The 17,210-nt window shown below is 42.7% G+C and overlaps 1 protein-coding gene across 1 annotated transcript in view; it reads right to left on the minus strand.

Annotated features, from left to right (window-relative positions):
* Window positions 1-17,210, minus strand: part of LOC135533000 (maternal embryonic leucine zipper kinase-like) — a 45,534-nt gene that overhangs the window by 14,948 nt on the left and 13,376 nt on the right. The window contains exons 10-15 of the mRNA XM_064960411.1: window positions 16,507-16,605; window positions 10,822-10,908; window positions 9,837-9,971; window positions 9,165-9,248; window positions 8,781-9,081; window positions 2,532-2,637 (exon numbers count right to left, since the gene is read on the minus strand). Of these exons, the coding sequence (XP_064816483.1) occupies window positions 2,532-2,637; window positions 8,781-9,081; window positions 9,165-9,248; window positions 9,837-9,971; window positions 10,822-10,908; window positions 16,507-16,605 (812 nt within the window). The remainder of the gene's footprint in view (window positions 1-2,531; window positions 2,638-8,780; window positions 9,082-9,164; window positions 9,249-9,836; window positions 9,972-10,821; window positions 10,909-16,506; window positions 16,606-17,210) is intronic.

Below are 17,210 nucleotides of genomic sequence, written 5' to 3' on the forward strand. Positions count from 1 at the left end.
GAAGGCCAGCTCTCCTTCTACCTTCTCTCTGGGCTGAAGGCCAGCATCTCCATCATACCTTCTCTCTAGGCTGAAGGCCAGCATCTCCATCATACCTTCTCTCTGGGCAGAAGGCCAGTATTTCCATCATACCTTCTCTCTGGGCTGAAGGCCAGCATCTCCATCATACCTTCTCTCTGGGCTGAAGGCCAGCATCTCCATCATACCTTCTCTCTGGGCTGAAGGCCAGCATCTCCATCATACCTTCTCTCTCGGCTGAAGGCCAGTATATCCTTCTCTCTGGGCTGAAGGCCAGTATCTCCATCATACCTTCTCTCTGGGCTGCAGGCCAGTATTTCCACCATACCTTCTCTCTCGGCTGAAGGCCAGTATCTCCTTCTCTCTGGGCTGAAGGCCAGCATCTCCATCATACCTTCTCTCTGGGCTGAAGGCCAGTATTTCCATCATACCTTCTCTCTCGGCTGAAGGCCAGTATCTCCTTCTCTCTGGGCTGAAGGCCAGCATCTCCATCATACCTTCTCTCTGGGCTGCAGGCCAGTATTTCCATCATACCTTCTCCCTCGGCTGAAGGCCAGTATCTCCTTCTCTCTGGGCTGAAGGCCAGTATCTCCATCATACCTTCTCTCTGGGCTGAAGGCCAGTATCTCCTTCTCTCTGGGCTGAAGGCCAGCATCTCCATCATACCTTCTCTCTGGGCTGAAGGCCAGTATCTCCTTCTCTCTGGGCTGTAGGCCAGTATCTCCATCATATCTTCTCTCTGGGCTGAAGGCCAGTATCTGCTTCTCTCTGGGCTGTAGGCCAGTATCTCCATCATACCTTCTCTCTGGGCTGAAGGCCAGTATCTCCTTCATACCTTCTCTGGGCTGAAGGCCAGCATCTCCATCATACCTTCTCTCTGGGCTGAAGGCCAGTATCTCCATCATACCTTCTCTCTGGGCTGAAGGCCAGTATCTCCATCATACCTTCTCTCTGGGCTGAAGGCCAGTATCTCCATCATACCTTCTCTCTGGGCTGAAGGCCAGTATCTCCTTCTCTCTGGGCTGAAGGCCAGTATCTCCTTCTCTCTGGGCTGAAGGCCAGTATCTCCATCATACCTTCTCTCTGGGCTGAAGGCCAATATCTCCATCATACCTTCTCTCTGGGCTGAAGGCCAGTATATCCTTCTCTCTGGGCTGGCCAATATCTCCATCATACCTTCTCTCTGGGCTGAAGGCCAGTATCTCCATCATACCTTCTCTCTGGGCTGAAGGACAGTATATCCTTCTCTCTGGGCTGAAGGCCAGCATCTCCATCATACCTTCTCTCTGGGCTGAAGGCCAGTATCTCCATCATACCTTCTCTCTGGGCTGAAGGCCAGCATCTCCATCATACCTTCTCTCTGGGCTGAAGGCCAGTATCTCCATCATACCTTCTCTCTGGGCTGAAGGCCAGCATCTCCATCATACCTTCTCTCTGGGCTGAAGGCCAGCATCTCCATCATACCTTCTCTCTGGGCTGAAGGCCAGCATCTCCATCATACCTTCTCTCTGGGCTGAAGGCCAGTATATCCTTCTCTCTGGGCTGAAGGCCAATATCTCCATCATACCTTCTCTCTGGGCTGAAGGCCAGTATCTCCATCATACCTTCTCTATGGGCTGAAGGACAGTATATCCTTCTCTCTGGGCTGAAGGCCAGCATCTCCATCATACCTTCTCTCTGGGCTGAAGGCCAGTATCTCCATCATACCTTCTCTCTGGGCTGAAGGCCAGCATCTCCATCATACCTTCTCTCTGGGCTGAAGGCCAGCATCTCCATCATACCTTCTCTCTGGGCTGAAGGCCAGCATCTCCATCATACCTTCTCTCTGGGCTGAAGGCCAGCATCTCCATCATACCTTCTCTCTGGGCTGAAGGCCAGCATCTCCATCATACCTTCTCTCTGGGCTGAAGGCCAGTATCTCCATCATACCTTCTCTATGGGCTGAAGGACAGTATATCCTTCTCTCTGGGCTGAAGGCCAGTATCTCCATCATACCTTCTCTCTGGGATGAAGGCCAGTATCTCCATCATACCTTCTCTCTGGGCTGAAGGCCAGTATCTCCATCATACCTTCTCTCTGGGCTGAAGGCCAGTATCTCCATCATACCTTCTCTCTCGGCTGAAGGCCAGCATCTCCATCATACCTTCTCTCTGGGCTGAAGGCCAGTATCTCCATCATACCTTCTCTCTGGGCTGAAGGCCAGCATCTCCATCATACCTTCTCTCTGGGCTGAAGGCCAGTATCTCCATCATACCTTCTCTCTGGGCTGAAGGCCAGCATCTCCATCATACCTTCTCTCTGGGCTGAAGGCCAGTACCTCCATCATACCTTCTCTCTGGGCTGAAGGCCAGCATCTCCATCATATCTTCTCTCTGGGCTGAAGGCCAGTATCTCCACAATACCTTCTCTCTGGGCTGAAGGCCAGTATCTCCACAATACCTTCTCTCTGGGCTGAAGGCCAGTACCTCCATCATACCTTCTCTCTCGGCTGAAGGCCAGTACCTCCATCATACCTTCTCTCTGGGCTGAAGGCCAGCATCTCCATCTCTTCTTCCTCCTTTCCTTCTACTCTCTCCCTCGGTCTCTTCCTCGATGGGTCCTTACAAGTACTGCCTCCTCCTGCAACACACACACACACACACACACACACACACACACACACACACACGGGAGAAGTGTGTAACACATGTCAGTACACACCACATGGGACAGAGAGCAGGGAAAGAGACAGCAACACCTGTCACAGTACACGCCCAGGGACACACACGCACAGTACACGTCCAGGGACACACACACACAGTACACACACACACACAGTACACACACACACAGTACACACACACACAGTACACACACACACACACACACACAGAGTCCCTGGTGTGTTAGTCTGGACAGAGCTGTCAGCTGTAGCAGGAGTAGAGAGGTGGGTTATAAATTACACAGAGAGAGAGAGTGTGACATCAATATTATATATATATATATATCTATCTATCTATATAGGGTTATAAATTACACAGAGAGAGAGTGTGACATCAATATTATATATATATATATATCTATCTATCTATATAGGGTTATAAATTACACAGAGAGAGAGAGTGTGACATCAATATTATATATATATATATATCTATCTATCTATATAGGGTTATAAATTACACAGAGAGAGAGTGTGACATCAATATTATATATATATCTATATCTATCTATCTATATAGGGTTATAAATTACACAGAGAGAGAGTGTGACATCAATATTATATATATATATATATCTATCTATCTATATAGGGTTATAAATTACACAGAGAGAGAGTGTGACATCAATATTATATATATATATATATCTATCTATCTATATAGGGTTATAAATTACACAGAGAGAGAGAGTGTGACATCAATATTATATATATATATATATCTATATATCTATATAGGGTTATAAATTACACAGAGAGAGAGTGTGTGACATCAATATTATTAGTGAAAAACTGGTCATAGATATCTATATATCTATAAGTCTATATAGGGTTATAAATTACACAGAGAGAGAGTGTGTGACATCAATATTATATATATATATATATATATCTATATAGGGTTATAAATTACACAGAGAGAGAGTGTGTGACATCAATATTATATATATATATATATATATCTATATAGGGTTATAAATTACACAGAGAGAGAGTGTGTGACATCAATATTATATATATATATATATATCTATATAGGGTTATAAATTACACAGAGAGAGAGTGTGTGACATCAATATTATATATATATATATATATATATATATATATATATATATATATATATCTATATAGGGTTATAAATTACACAGAGAGAGAGTGTGTGACATCAATATTATTAGTGAAAAACTGGTCATAGATATCTATATATCTATAAGTCTATATAGGGTTATAAATTACACAGAGAGAGAGTGTGTGACATCAATATTATTAGTGAAAAACTGGTCATAGATATCTATCTATATATCCATCTATCTATCTATATAGGGTTATAAATTACACAGAGAGAGAGTGTGTGACATCAATATTATATATATATATATATATATATATCTATATAGGGTTATAAATTACACAGAGAGAGAGTGTGTGACATCAATATTATTAGTGAAAAACTGGTCATAGATATCTATATATCTATAAGTCTATATAGGGTTATAAATTACACAGAGAGAGAGTGTGTGACATCAATATTATTAGTGAAAAACTGGTCATAGATATCTATATATCTATAAGTCTATATAGGGTTATAAATTACACAGAGAGAGAGTGTGTGACATCAATATTATATATATATATATATCTATATATCTATATAGGGTTATAAATTACACAGAGAGAGAGTGTGTGACATCAATATTATTAGTGAAAAACTGGTCATAGATATCTATATATCTATAAGTCTATATAGGGTTATAAATTACACAGAGAGAGAGTGTGTGACATCAATCTTATTAGTGAAAAACTGGTCATAGATATCTATCTATATATCCATCTATCTATCTATATAGGGTTATAAATTACACAGAGAGAGAGTGTGTGACATCAATATTATATATGTATATATCTATCTATATAGGGCTATAAATTACACAGAGAGAGAGTGTGTGACATCAATATTATTAGTGAAAAACTGGTCATAGATATCTATATCTATCTATAGCTATATATATATATATATCTAGCTATATCCATCCATCTATCTCTCTCTCTCTATCCATCTATCTATCTATATATATACACCTATATCTATCGATATTATATGTACACCTATATCTATCTCAATATATCTATATCTCAATCTATCTATCTATATATCTGTCCATATATCTATCTATCTCTCTATATGTGTCTATATCTACCTATCTATCTCCATATCTCTATACACATATATCTGTCTATCTATCTATATCTATCTAGTCTGTATTATTCTATATATCTATATCTATATATTACTCTATATATCTATCTATCTATATCTGTATATCTATCTATATCTCTAGTCTGTATTACTATCTATCTGTATATCTATATATCTGTATATCTCCATATCTCTATACACATATATATATATATCTATATCATATCTATATCTCTATATCTATCTATCTATCTATCTGTATATCTATCTGTATATCTATCTATCTATCTAGTCTGTATTACTCTATATAGTATTCTATCTATCTGTATATCTATCTATCTGTATATCTATCTATCTATATCTATCTATCTATCTGTATATCTATCTATCTATATATATCTGTATATCTATCTATCCTTATATCTATCTATCTATATATATCTGTATATCTATCTATCTGTATATCTCCATATCTCTATACACATATATATCTGTATATCTCTCTCTATATCTCTATATCTATCTATGTATCTATCTCTATATCTATCTATGTATCTATCTATATATATCTGTATATCTATCTATCTATCTATCTATCTGTATATCTATCTATCTATATATATCTGTATATCTATCTATCTGTATATCTATATATCTGTATATCTCCATATCTCTATACACATATATATATATATCTATATCATATCTATATCTCTATATCTATCTATCTATCTATCTGTATATCTATCTATCTATCTATCTGTATATCTATCTATCTGTATATCTATCTATCTATCTGTATATCTATCTATCTATATATATCTGTATATCTATCTGTATATCTATCTATCTATCTGTATATCTATCTGTATATCTATCTATCTATATATATCTGTATATCTATCTATCTATGTATATCTATATATCTATCTATCTGTATATCTCCATATCTCTATACACATATATATCTGTATATCTCTCTCTATATCTCTATATCTATCTATCTATCTATCTATCTGTATATCTATCTATCTATATATATCTGTATATCTATCTATCTGCATATCTCCATATCTCTATACACATATATATCTGTATATCTCTCTCTATATCTATCTATCTATGTATATCTATCTATCTGTATATCTATCTATCTCTGTCTATCTATCTATCTGTATATCTATCTATCTGTATATCTATCTATCTGTCTATCTATCTATCTGTATATATATCTATCTGTATATCTATCTATCTATCTGTATATCTATCTATCTATCTATCTATCTATCTATCTGTATATCTATCTATCTATCTATATATCTATCTGTATATCTATCTATCTATCTATATATCTGTATATCCATCTATCTGTATATCTCCATATCTCTATACACATATATCTGTATATCTCTCTCTATATCTCTATATCTATCTATGTATCTATCTATCTGTATATCTATCTATCTGTATATCTATCTGTATATCTATCTATCTGTATATCTATCGATCTGTATATCTATCTGTATATCTATCTATCTATCTGTATATCTATTGATCTGTATATCTATCTATCTATCTGTATATCTATCTCTGTATATCTATCTATCTATATATATCTGTATATCTATCTATCCATCTCTGTATATCTATCTATCTATATATATCTGTATATCTATCTATCTGTATATCTCCATATCTCTATACACATATATATCTGTATATCTATCTGTATATCTATCTATCTATCTGTATATCTATTGATCTGTATATCTATCTATCTATCTGTATATCTATCTCTGTATATCTATCTATCTATATCTATCTGTATATCTATCTATCTATCTCTGTATATCTATCTATCTATATATATCTGTATATCTATCTATCTGTATATCTCCATATCTCTATACACATATATATCTGTATATCTATCTATCTATCTATCTGTATATCTATCTATCTATATATATCTGTATATCTATCTATCTATCTATCTCTGTATATCTATCTATCTATATATATCTGTATATCTATCTATCTGTATATCTCCATATCTCTATACACATATATATCTGTATATCTCTCTCTATATCTATCTATCTATCTATCTATCTATCTATCTATCTATCTATCTGTATATCTGTATATCTATCTAAATATCTATCTATCTATCTATCTATCTGTATATCTATCTATCTCTCTCTCTATATCTAGTCTGTATTATTTGTCAGAAGTAAAAGCCAGGATCCAGTGAAAGGCTGAGACAGCAAGATACATTATAAACCTACCATCCTCATCTCTCTCATTGAAACGCAGAGGGCTAACAGCTAATAGCTAACAACATTAGCATTCCACTCATTCACAAATAACTGTTACGGCGTTAGCCACGCTAGTTAGCATTAGGTTAGCTATTATAAAACAAAATGGGGCACACCTTTGGGTCGACAGTGATCATAATTACACAGAGAGAGAGAGAGATAAATCAGATGAATATGAGCGTCTTCGGCAAAAAGCTGTTGAAGTGACTATTACCAGAATACAATTTACTTGCAAATGTGCCACTTCTGATTCTGAGTGGTGGTGGTGGGGGGGTGGGGTGGTATGTCCCTTTAAAACCCCACACGGAATCCAGGCAATAAAACAGAACGCAACAATATTACAAAATGAATTGGATTTTAGTAGTGAATCAACTCAACGTACTGGACTTTAGTAGTGAATAAACTCAACGTACTGGACTTTAGTAGTGAATCAACTCAATGTACTGGACTTTAGTAGTGAATCAACTCAACGTACAGGACTTTAGTAGTGAATCAACTCAACGTATTGGACTTTAGTAGTGAATCAACTCAACGTACTGGACTTTAGTAGTGAATCAACTCAACGTACTGGACTTTAGTAGTGAATCAACTCAACGTATTTAACTTTAGTAGTGAATCAACTCAACGTATTTAACTTTAGTAGTGAATCAACTCAACGTACTGGACTTTAGTAGTGAATCAACTCAACGTACTGGACTTTAGTAGTGAATCAACTCAACGTACTGGACTTTAGTAGTGAATCAACTCAACGTATTGGACTTTAGTAGGGAATCAACTCAATGTATTGGACTTTAGTAGTGAATCAACTCAATGTATTGAAATTAGTAGGGAATCAAGTGTGAGCCACAGAAACACACCGTATTGAGAGGTGACCGCGCTGGGATTAAAAGGCTGTGAGCCACAGAAACACACCGTATTGAGAGGTGATCGCTGGGATTAAAAGGCTGTGAGCCACAGAAACACACCGTATTGAGAGGTGATCGCTGGGATTAAAAGGCTGTGAGCCACAGAAACACACCGTATTGAGATCACTGGGATTAAAAGGCTGTGAGCCACAGAAACACACCGTATTGAGAGGTGATCGCTGGGATTAAAAGGCTGTGAGCCACAGAAACACACCGTATTGAGATCACTGGGATTAAAAGGCTGTGAGCCACAGAAACACACCGTATTGAGAGGTGATCGCTGGGATTAAAAGGCTGTGAGCCACAGAAACACACCGTATTGAGATCACTGGGATTAAAAGGCTGTGAGCCACAGAAACACACCGTATTGAGATCACTGGGATTAAAAGGCTGTGAGCCACAGAAACACACCGTATTGAGAGGTGATCACTGGGATTAAAAAGCTGTGAGCCACAGAAACACACCGTTAAAATAAAGTGTGATTTGGAGAGAAACCCCCCTCCCCTCCCAAAAGAGAAAAAAATACTACATTTGGGAAAAACTCAAACGGAATCAGGATGTGTGTTTGTGTGTATTGTCTGTCTCTGTGTGTGTGTGTGTGTGTGTGTGTGTGTGTGTGTGTGTGTGGGTGGTCTTACCTTGGGGTGTGTCAACCTTGTTGCCAACCTTGTTGGTGTTATTATGGGTTGGTGTTGTCAAGACCCTCTTATTGGGCCGAGTTGCCTTCCTATTGGCTACTGGGGATCGGCGGGCGGGCAAAGCAAATATATCAGCATCCTTATTGGCCACGGCAACGTTCTCTTTGTTTTCATTGGTCCGTTCCCGGCATCGGTCCCGCCTCTCCTGGTGACGGTGGTGGTGTGCGATTGGCTCCCTCTCCGGAGTGGGGGCGTGTTTAGTCTGATCCCGCCTCTTTTCAGCTGACGGACAGGTCGCTCTCTTTAGGAAGACAGAAACAAGAATGTTGATAACAAGAGAGACAGAGACAGAAACAGACAGAGAGAGAGAGATGACCCCCTGACCTCTTGCTGGGGTGTGAGCGGAACCCAGGGCAGGTCGTCGTCATGGCAACGTTCCTCAGCATCATCATCATCGAAGAGTAGAGTCTTCTTAGACAGGAGGGAGATCGAGAGAAGAGAAAAGAAGAGAAAAGGAACAAATATGTTTACTCACTTTTCAAGGCAACGGAGGAGGGAGGGAGGGAGGGAGGGAGGGAGAGGGGAGGGAGAGAAAGGAGGGAGAGAAAGGAGGGAGAGGGGAGATAGAGAAAGGAGGGAGAGGGGAGGGAGAGAAAGGAGGGAGGGAGAGAGAAAGGAGGGAGGGAGAGAGAGGAGGGGAGGGAGAGAGAGGAGGGGAGGGAGAGAGAGGAGGAAAGATGAAGGAGAGGAGAAGGCTAGAGGAGGGAGGGAGAGAGGAAGGAGAGAGGAGAAGGAGAGAGAGGGGGAGGGAGGAAGGGAGAGGAGGAGAGATGAAGGAGGAGAAGGAGAGAGGAGGGAGGGAGGGAGAGAGAGGAGGGGGGAGAGGAAGGAGAGAGAGAGGAGGGAGAGAGAGAGGAAGGGAGAAAGAGAGGAAGGGCGAGGAGGAGAGATGAAGGAGAGGAGAAGGAGAGATGAGGGAGAGAGAGGGGAGAGACAGAGAGGGGAGAGACAGAGATAGGGGAGAGACAGAGAAGAGAGGTAGCAGTAGATTCTGACCTGTACTCCCAAGCGTTGAGGTGAACAGGACATGACATCACAGACAGGAAGTTGAGGCCTGATCCGGACAGGTTTCCCTCTCTGTTTCTTAGAGAGCAGCAACAGGTAGGTGGCAGTGGTCTGGTCGTACTTCCACTGTACACACACACACACACAGTGTGTATATATAGAAAAATTAAATCACATTTTTTTTGGTTACAACATGACTCCATACGTGTTATTTCATAGTTGTGAGGTCTTCACTATTGTTCTACAATGTAGAAAATAGTAAAAATAAAGACAAACCCTGTAGGAGTTCTTTTGGCTGGTCGTGTGTGTGTGTGTGTGTGTGTGTGTGTGTGTGTGTGTGTGTGTGTGTGTGTGTGTGTGTGTGTGTTATATATCCATCTATCTATAGAAAGAAAACATATATATCTACACACAGATGAATTAATGTATAAACTAAACTGTCAGTGTTCATTCAATCAGCTGTGTTATACTGCCATCTACTGGTGAAACCCGTCAACACCACACACACAATGATATACACAGTGTCTCCACCTATATTCATTTGGCCCACCGCTTGTACATTGTTGGCACCCCCTCCCCCCCCGTACCCCTACTGACGAACCCCCCCGTACCCCTTACCCCTACTGACGAACCCCCCGTACCCCTTACCTCTACTGACGAACCCCCCCGTACCCCTTACCTCTACTGACGAACCCCCCCCGTACCCCTTACCTCTACTGACGAACCCCCACGTACCCCTTACCTCTACTGACGAACCCCCGTACCCCCTTACCTCTACTGACTAACCCCCGTACCCCTTACCTCTACTGACGAACCCCCGTACCCCTTACCTCTACTGACGAACCCCCCCGTACCCCTTACCTCTACTGACGAACCCCCGTACCCCTTACCTCTACTGACGAACCCCCCGTACCCCTACTGACGAACCCCCCGTACCCCTTACCTCTACTGATGAATAAAATACAGCCCCACACACCTCATTGACCAGCTGTAGGGTGCTCTGTCTGGACATCTTCAGGCTGACGGACATCTCAGTGATGCAGTCCTCATCTATATAACCCAACTAGAGAGGAGAGAGAGGAGATGGGGAGAGAGGGGGGAGAGGAGATGGAGAGGAGGGAGAGGGAGGAGAGAGAGGAGAGAGAGAGGGGGAGAGGAGAGGGAGGAGAGGGAGAGAGGAGAGAGAGATGAGATGGAGAGGGGGGAGAGAGGAGAGAGAGGAGAGGGAGGAGAGAGAGAGTGAGGAGAGGGAGGAGAGAGAGGAGATGGAGAGGGGGGAGAGGAGAGAGAGAGGAGAGGGAGGAGAGAGAGAAGAGAGGGAGGAGAGAGAGAGGAGAGGGAGGAGAGAGAGAGGAGAGAGAGGAGAGGGAGGAGAGAGAGAGAGAGAGGAGAGAGAGATGAGATGGAGGAGAGAGAGAGGAGAGAGAGAGGAGAGGGAGGAGAGAGAGAAGAGAGGGAGGAGAGAGAGAGGAGAGAGAGAGGAGAGGGAGGAGAGAGAGAGGAGAGGGAGGAGAGAGAGAGGAGAGGGAGGAGAGAGAGAGAGAGGAGAGAGAGATGAGATGGAGGAGAGAGAGAGGAGAGAGAGATGAGATGGAGGAGAGAGAGAGGAGAGAGAGAGGAGAGGGAGGAGAGAGAGAGAGGAGAGGGAGGAGAGAGAGAGTGAGGAGAGAGAGAGAGAGGGGGGAGAGAGTGAGGAGAGGGAGGAGAGAGAGATGAGATGGAGGAGAGAGAGAGGAGAGAGAGAGGGGGGAGGGAGAGGAGAGAGAGAGAGGGGGAGAGAGTGAGGAGAGGGAGGAGGGAGAGAGAGAGGAGAGGGAGGAGAGAGAGATGAGATGGAGAGAGAGAGGAGAGAGAGAGGGGGAGGGGGAGAGAGGAGAGAGAGAGGGGGAGAGAGAGATGAGATGGAGGAGAGAGAGAGAGAGAGAGAGGGGGAGGGAGAGGAGAGGGGGGAGAGGGAGGAGAGAGGAGAGAGAGGAGAGGGAGGAGAGAGAGGAGAGAGAGGAGATGGAGGAGAGAGGAGAGAGAGGGGGAGGAGAGGAGAGGGGAGAGATGGAGAGGGGGAGAGAGGAGAGAGAGGAGATTGAGAGGAGGGAGAGAGAGAGGGAGGGGGAGAGAGAGATGAGATGGAGAGGGGGGAAAGGGATAAGAGAGAGAGAGGAGAGAGAGAGGAGGAGGAGAGGAGAGAGAGAGGAGAGAGAGAGGGGGGAGGGAGAGGAGAGAGAGAGATGAGATGGAGAGGGGGGAGAGGGAGGAGAGAGAGGGGGGAGGGAGAGGAGAGAGAGATGAGATGGAGAGGGGGAGAGGGAGGAGAGAGAGGGGGAGGAGAGGAGAGGGAGGAGAGAGAGGAGATGGAGGAGAGAGAGGAGAGAGAGGGGGAGGAGAGGAGAGGGAGGAGAGAGAGGAGAGAGAGGGAAGATGGAGGAGATACACAGATTAATGTAGGAACTGTGTGTGTCTCTGCAGAGTGATTAAATTAAATATTGGTTAATTTACATCTTTAAAAAAAAAATAATAATAAAATGCAAATAATTTTTGGGGGGTTTAATTATTTGAATTCTATTTTATTCCGTTTTTTTCTGAGCTCAATGTGTAGTTTCTCTAGAGATAAATCAGACCAGACTGAACTGTGTGATGTAGTAGGGAGTTGTAGTTTCTCTAGAGATAAATCAGACCATACTGAACTGTGTGATGTAGTAGGGAGTTGTAGTTTCTCTAGAGATAAATCAGATCCAGCTGTGTGATGTAGTAGGGAGTTGTAGTTTCTCTAGAGATAAATCAGACCCAGTCTGAACTGTGTGATGTAGTAGGGAGTTGTAGTTTCTCTAGAGATAAATCAGATCCAGCTGTGTGATGTAGTAGGGAGTTGTAGTTTCTCTAGAGATAAATCAGATCCAGACTGAACTGTGTGATGTAGTAGGGAGTTGTAGTTTCTCTAGAGATAAATCAGATCCAGACTGAACTGTGTGATGTAGTAGGGAGTTGTAGTTTCTCTAGAGATAAATCAGACCAGACTGAACTGTGTGATGTAGTAGGGAGTTGTAGTTTCTCTAGAGATAAATCAGACCAGACTGAACTGTGTGATGTAGTAGGGAGTTGTAGTTTCTCTAGAGATAAATCAGACCAGACTGAACTGTGTGATGTAGTAGGGAGTTGTAGTTTCTCTAGAGATAAATCAGACCAGACTGAACTGTGTGATGTAGTAGGGAGTTGTAGTTTCTCTAGAGATAAATCAGACCAGACTGAACTGTGTGATGTAGTAGGGAGTTGTAGTTTCCAACAGACCAATAGTCTACATAGTGTATAGTGCAGAAAACATGGTAATTAACTACAATGACCATAATCCATTGCGCGCCTCCTTGTACCGGTCCGCGGCAGACACGGAGAGTAGAACGTACGATCAAGAGAACCACATCAAGACAACTAGAGGTGTTTAACCCTCCACATCTAGACAACTAAAGGTGTTTAACCCTCCACATCTAGACAACTAAAGGTGTTTAACCCTCCACATCTAGAGACAACTAGAGGTGTTTAACCCTCCACATCTATAGACAACTAAAGGTGTTTAACCCTCCACATCTAGAGACAACTAAAGGTGTTTAACCCTCCACATCTAGAGACAACTAGAGATGTTTAACCCTCCACATCTAGAGACAACTAGGAGTCGACCCTCCACCTCTAGAGACAACTAGGAGTCGACCCTCCACATCTAGAGACAACTAGGAGTCGACCCTCCACATCTAGAGACAACTAGGGGTCAACCCACCACATCTCGAGACAACTAGGAGTCGACCCTCCACATCTAGAGACAACTAGAGGTGTTTAACCCTCCACATCTAGAGACAACAAGAGGTGTTTAACCCTCCACATCTAGAGACAACTAGAGGTGTTTAACCCTCCACATCTAGAGACAACTAAAGGTGTTTAACCCTCCACATCTAGACAACTAAAGGTGTTTAACCCTCCACATCTAGAGACAACTAGAGGTGTTTAACCCTCCACATCTAGAGACAACTAAAGGTGTTTAACCCTCCACATCTAGAGACAACTAAAGGTGTCGACCCTCCACATCTAGAGACAACTAGGAGTCGACCCTCCACATCTAGAGACAACAAGAGGTGTTTAACCCTCCACATCTAGAGACAACTAGAGGTGTTTAACCCTCCACATCTAGAGACAACTAGAGGTGTTTAACCCTCCACATCTAGAGACAACTAGGAGTCGACCCTCCACATCTAGAGACAACTAGAGGTGTTTAACCCTCCACATCTAGAGACAACTAAAGGTGTTTAACCCTCCACATCTAGAGACAACTAGAGGTGTTTAACCCTCCACATCTAGAGACAACTAGAGGTGTTTAACCCTCCACATCTAGAGACAACTAGAGGTGTTTAACCCTCCACATCTAGAGACAACTAAAGGTGTTTAACCCTCCACATTTAGAGACAACTAGAGGTGTTTAACCCTCCACATCTAGAGACAACTAAAGGTGTTTAACCCTCCACATCTAGAGACAACTAAAGGTGTTTAACCCTCCACATCTAGAGACAACTAGAGGTGTTTAACCCTCCACATCTAGAGACAACTAGAGGTGTTTAACCCTCCACATCTAGAGACAACTAGAGGTGTTTAACCCTCCACATCTAGAGACAACTAGAGGTGTTTAACCCTCCACATCTAGAGACAACTAAAGGTGTTTAACCCTCCACATTTAGAGACAACTAGAGGTGTTTAACCCTCCACATCTAGAGACAACTAAAGGTGTTTAACCCTCCACATCTAGAGACAACTAGAGGTGTTTAACCCTCCACATCTAGAGACAACTAAAGGTGTTTAACCCTCCACATCTAGAGACAACTAGAGGTGTTTAACCCTCCACATCTAGAGACAACTAAAGGTGTTTAACCCTCCACATCTAGAGACAACTAGAGGTGTTTAACCCTCCACATCTAGAGACAACTAAAGGTGTTTAACCCTCCACATCTAGAGACAACTAAAGGTGTTTAACCCTCCACATCTAGAGACACATCTAGAGACAACTAGGGGTGTTTAACCCTCCACATCTAGAGACAACTAGAGGTGTTTAACCCTCCACATCTAGAGACAACTAAAGGTGTTTAACCCTCCACATCAAGAGACATCTAGAGGTGTTAACCCTACATCCCTCCACATCTAGAGACACATCTAGAGACAACTAAAGGTGTTTAACCCTCCACATCTAGAGACAACTAGAGGTGTTTAACCCTCCACATCTAGAGACAACTAGAGGTGTTTAACCCTCCACATCTAGAGACAACTAGAGTGTTTAACCCTCCACATCTGTTTAACCCTCCACATCTAGAGACAACTAAAGGTGTTTAACCCTCCACATTTAGAGACAACTAAAGGTGTTTAACCCTCCACATCTAGAGACAACTAGAGGTGTTTAACCCTCCACATCTAGAGACAACTAAAGGTGTTTAACCCTCCACATCTAGAGACAACTAGAGGTGTTTAACCCTCCACATCTAGAGACAACTAAAGGTGTTTAACCCTCCACATCTAGAGACAACTAAAGGTGTTTAACCCTCCACATCTAGAGACAACTAGGTGTTTAACCCTCCACATCTAGAGACAACTCCACATCTAGAGACAACTAGGGGTGTTTAACCCTCCACATCTAGAGACAACTAGAGGTGTTTAACCCTCCACATCTAGAGACAACTAAAGGTGTTTAACCCTCCACATCAAGAGACATCTAGAGGTGTTTAACCCTCCACATCTAGAGACAACTAGGAGTCGACCCTCCACATCTAGAGACAACTAAAGGTGTTTAACCCTCCACATCTAGAGACAACTAAAGGTGTTTAACCCTCCACATTTAGAGACAACTAGAGGTGTTTAACCCTCCACATCTAGAGACAACTAAAGGTGTTTAACCCTCCACATCTAGAGACAACTAGGAGTCGACCCTCCACATCTAGAGACAACTAGGGGTGTTTAACCCTCCACATCTAGAGACAACTAGAGGTGTTTAACGTTCGGGGGTTCTTAGAGGAGCGTTCGGGGGTTCTTAGAGGAGCGTTCGGGGGTTCTTAGAGGAGCGTTCGGGGTTCTTAGAGGAGCGCTCGGGGGTTCTTAGAGGAGCGTTCGGGGTTCTTAGAGGAGCGCTCGGGGGTTCTTAGAGGAGCGTTCGGGGGTTCTTAGAGGAGCGTTCGGGGGTTCTTAGAGGAGCGCTCGGGGGTTCTTAGAGGAGCGTTCGGGGGTTCTTAGAGGAGCGCTCGGGGGTTCTTAGAGGAGCGTTCGGGGGTTCTTAGAGGAGCGGTCGGGGGTTCTTAGAGGAGCGGTCGGGGGTTCTTAGAGGTGCGTTCGGGGGTTCTTAGAGGAGCGTTCGGGGGTTCTTAGAGGTGCGTTCGGGGGTTCTTAGAGGAGCGTTCGGGGGTTCTTAGAGGAGCGTTCGGGGGTTCTTAGAGGAGCGTTCGGGGGTTCTTAGAGGTGCGTTCGGGGGTTCTTAGAGGTGCGTTTGGGGGTTCTTAGAGGTGCGTTTGGGGGTTCTTAGAGGTGCGTTCGGGGGTTCTTAGGCGTAGGTGTGTGTGTTTAGGTGTGTGTGTAGGTGTAGGTGTGTTTAGGTGTGTGTAGATGTGTTTAGGTGTGTGTTTGAGTGTGTGTGTGTGTGTGTTCTTACAGGTTGCTTGCTGTGCCACTCTACAGGGCTGCCATAGCCAGACATCGTCCAGGGATGGTCTAGGAGTTGTCTGATGGTCACACGATGCTTAGGATCCACCTATACACACACAATCATTAACTCCTACTATACAAAACCTGATGTCACACAATCATTATCTCCTACTATACAAAACCTGATGTCACACAATCATTATCTCCTACTATACAAAACCTTATGTCACACAATCATTATCTCCTAAAATACAAAACCTGATGTCGCACAATCATTATCTCCTACTATACAAAACCTGATGTCGCACAATCATTATCTCCTACTATACAAAACCTGATGTCGCACAATCATTATCTCCTACTATACAAAACCTGATGTCACACAATCATTATCTCCTACTATACAAAACCTGATGTCGCACAATCATTATCTCCTACTATACAAAACCTGATGTCGCACAATCATTATCTCCTACTATACAAAACCTGATGTCGCACAATCATTATCTCCTACTATACAAAACCTGATGTCGCACAATCAATAACTGCTACTATACAAAACCTGATGTCGCACAATCATTATCTCCTACTATACAAAACCTGATGTCGCACAATCATTATCTCCTACTATACAAAACCTGATGTCGCACAATCATTAACTGCTACTATACAAAACCTGATGTCGCACAATCATTATCTCCTACTATACAA

This window comes from Oncorhynchus masou, unplaced genomic scaffold (genome assembly GCF_036934945.1).
Source record: "Oncorhynchus masou masou isolate Uvic2021 unplaced genomic scaffold, UVic_Omas_1.1 unplaced_scaffold_2150, whole genome shotgun sequence".
NCBI lineage: Eukaryota > Metazoa > Chordata > Actinopteri > Salmoniformes > Salmonidae > Oncorhynchus > Oncorhynchus masou.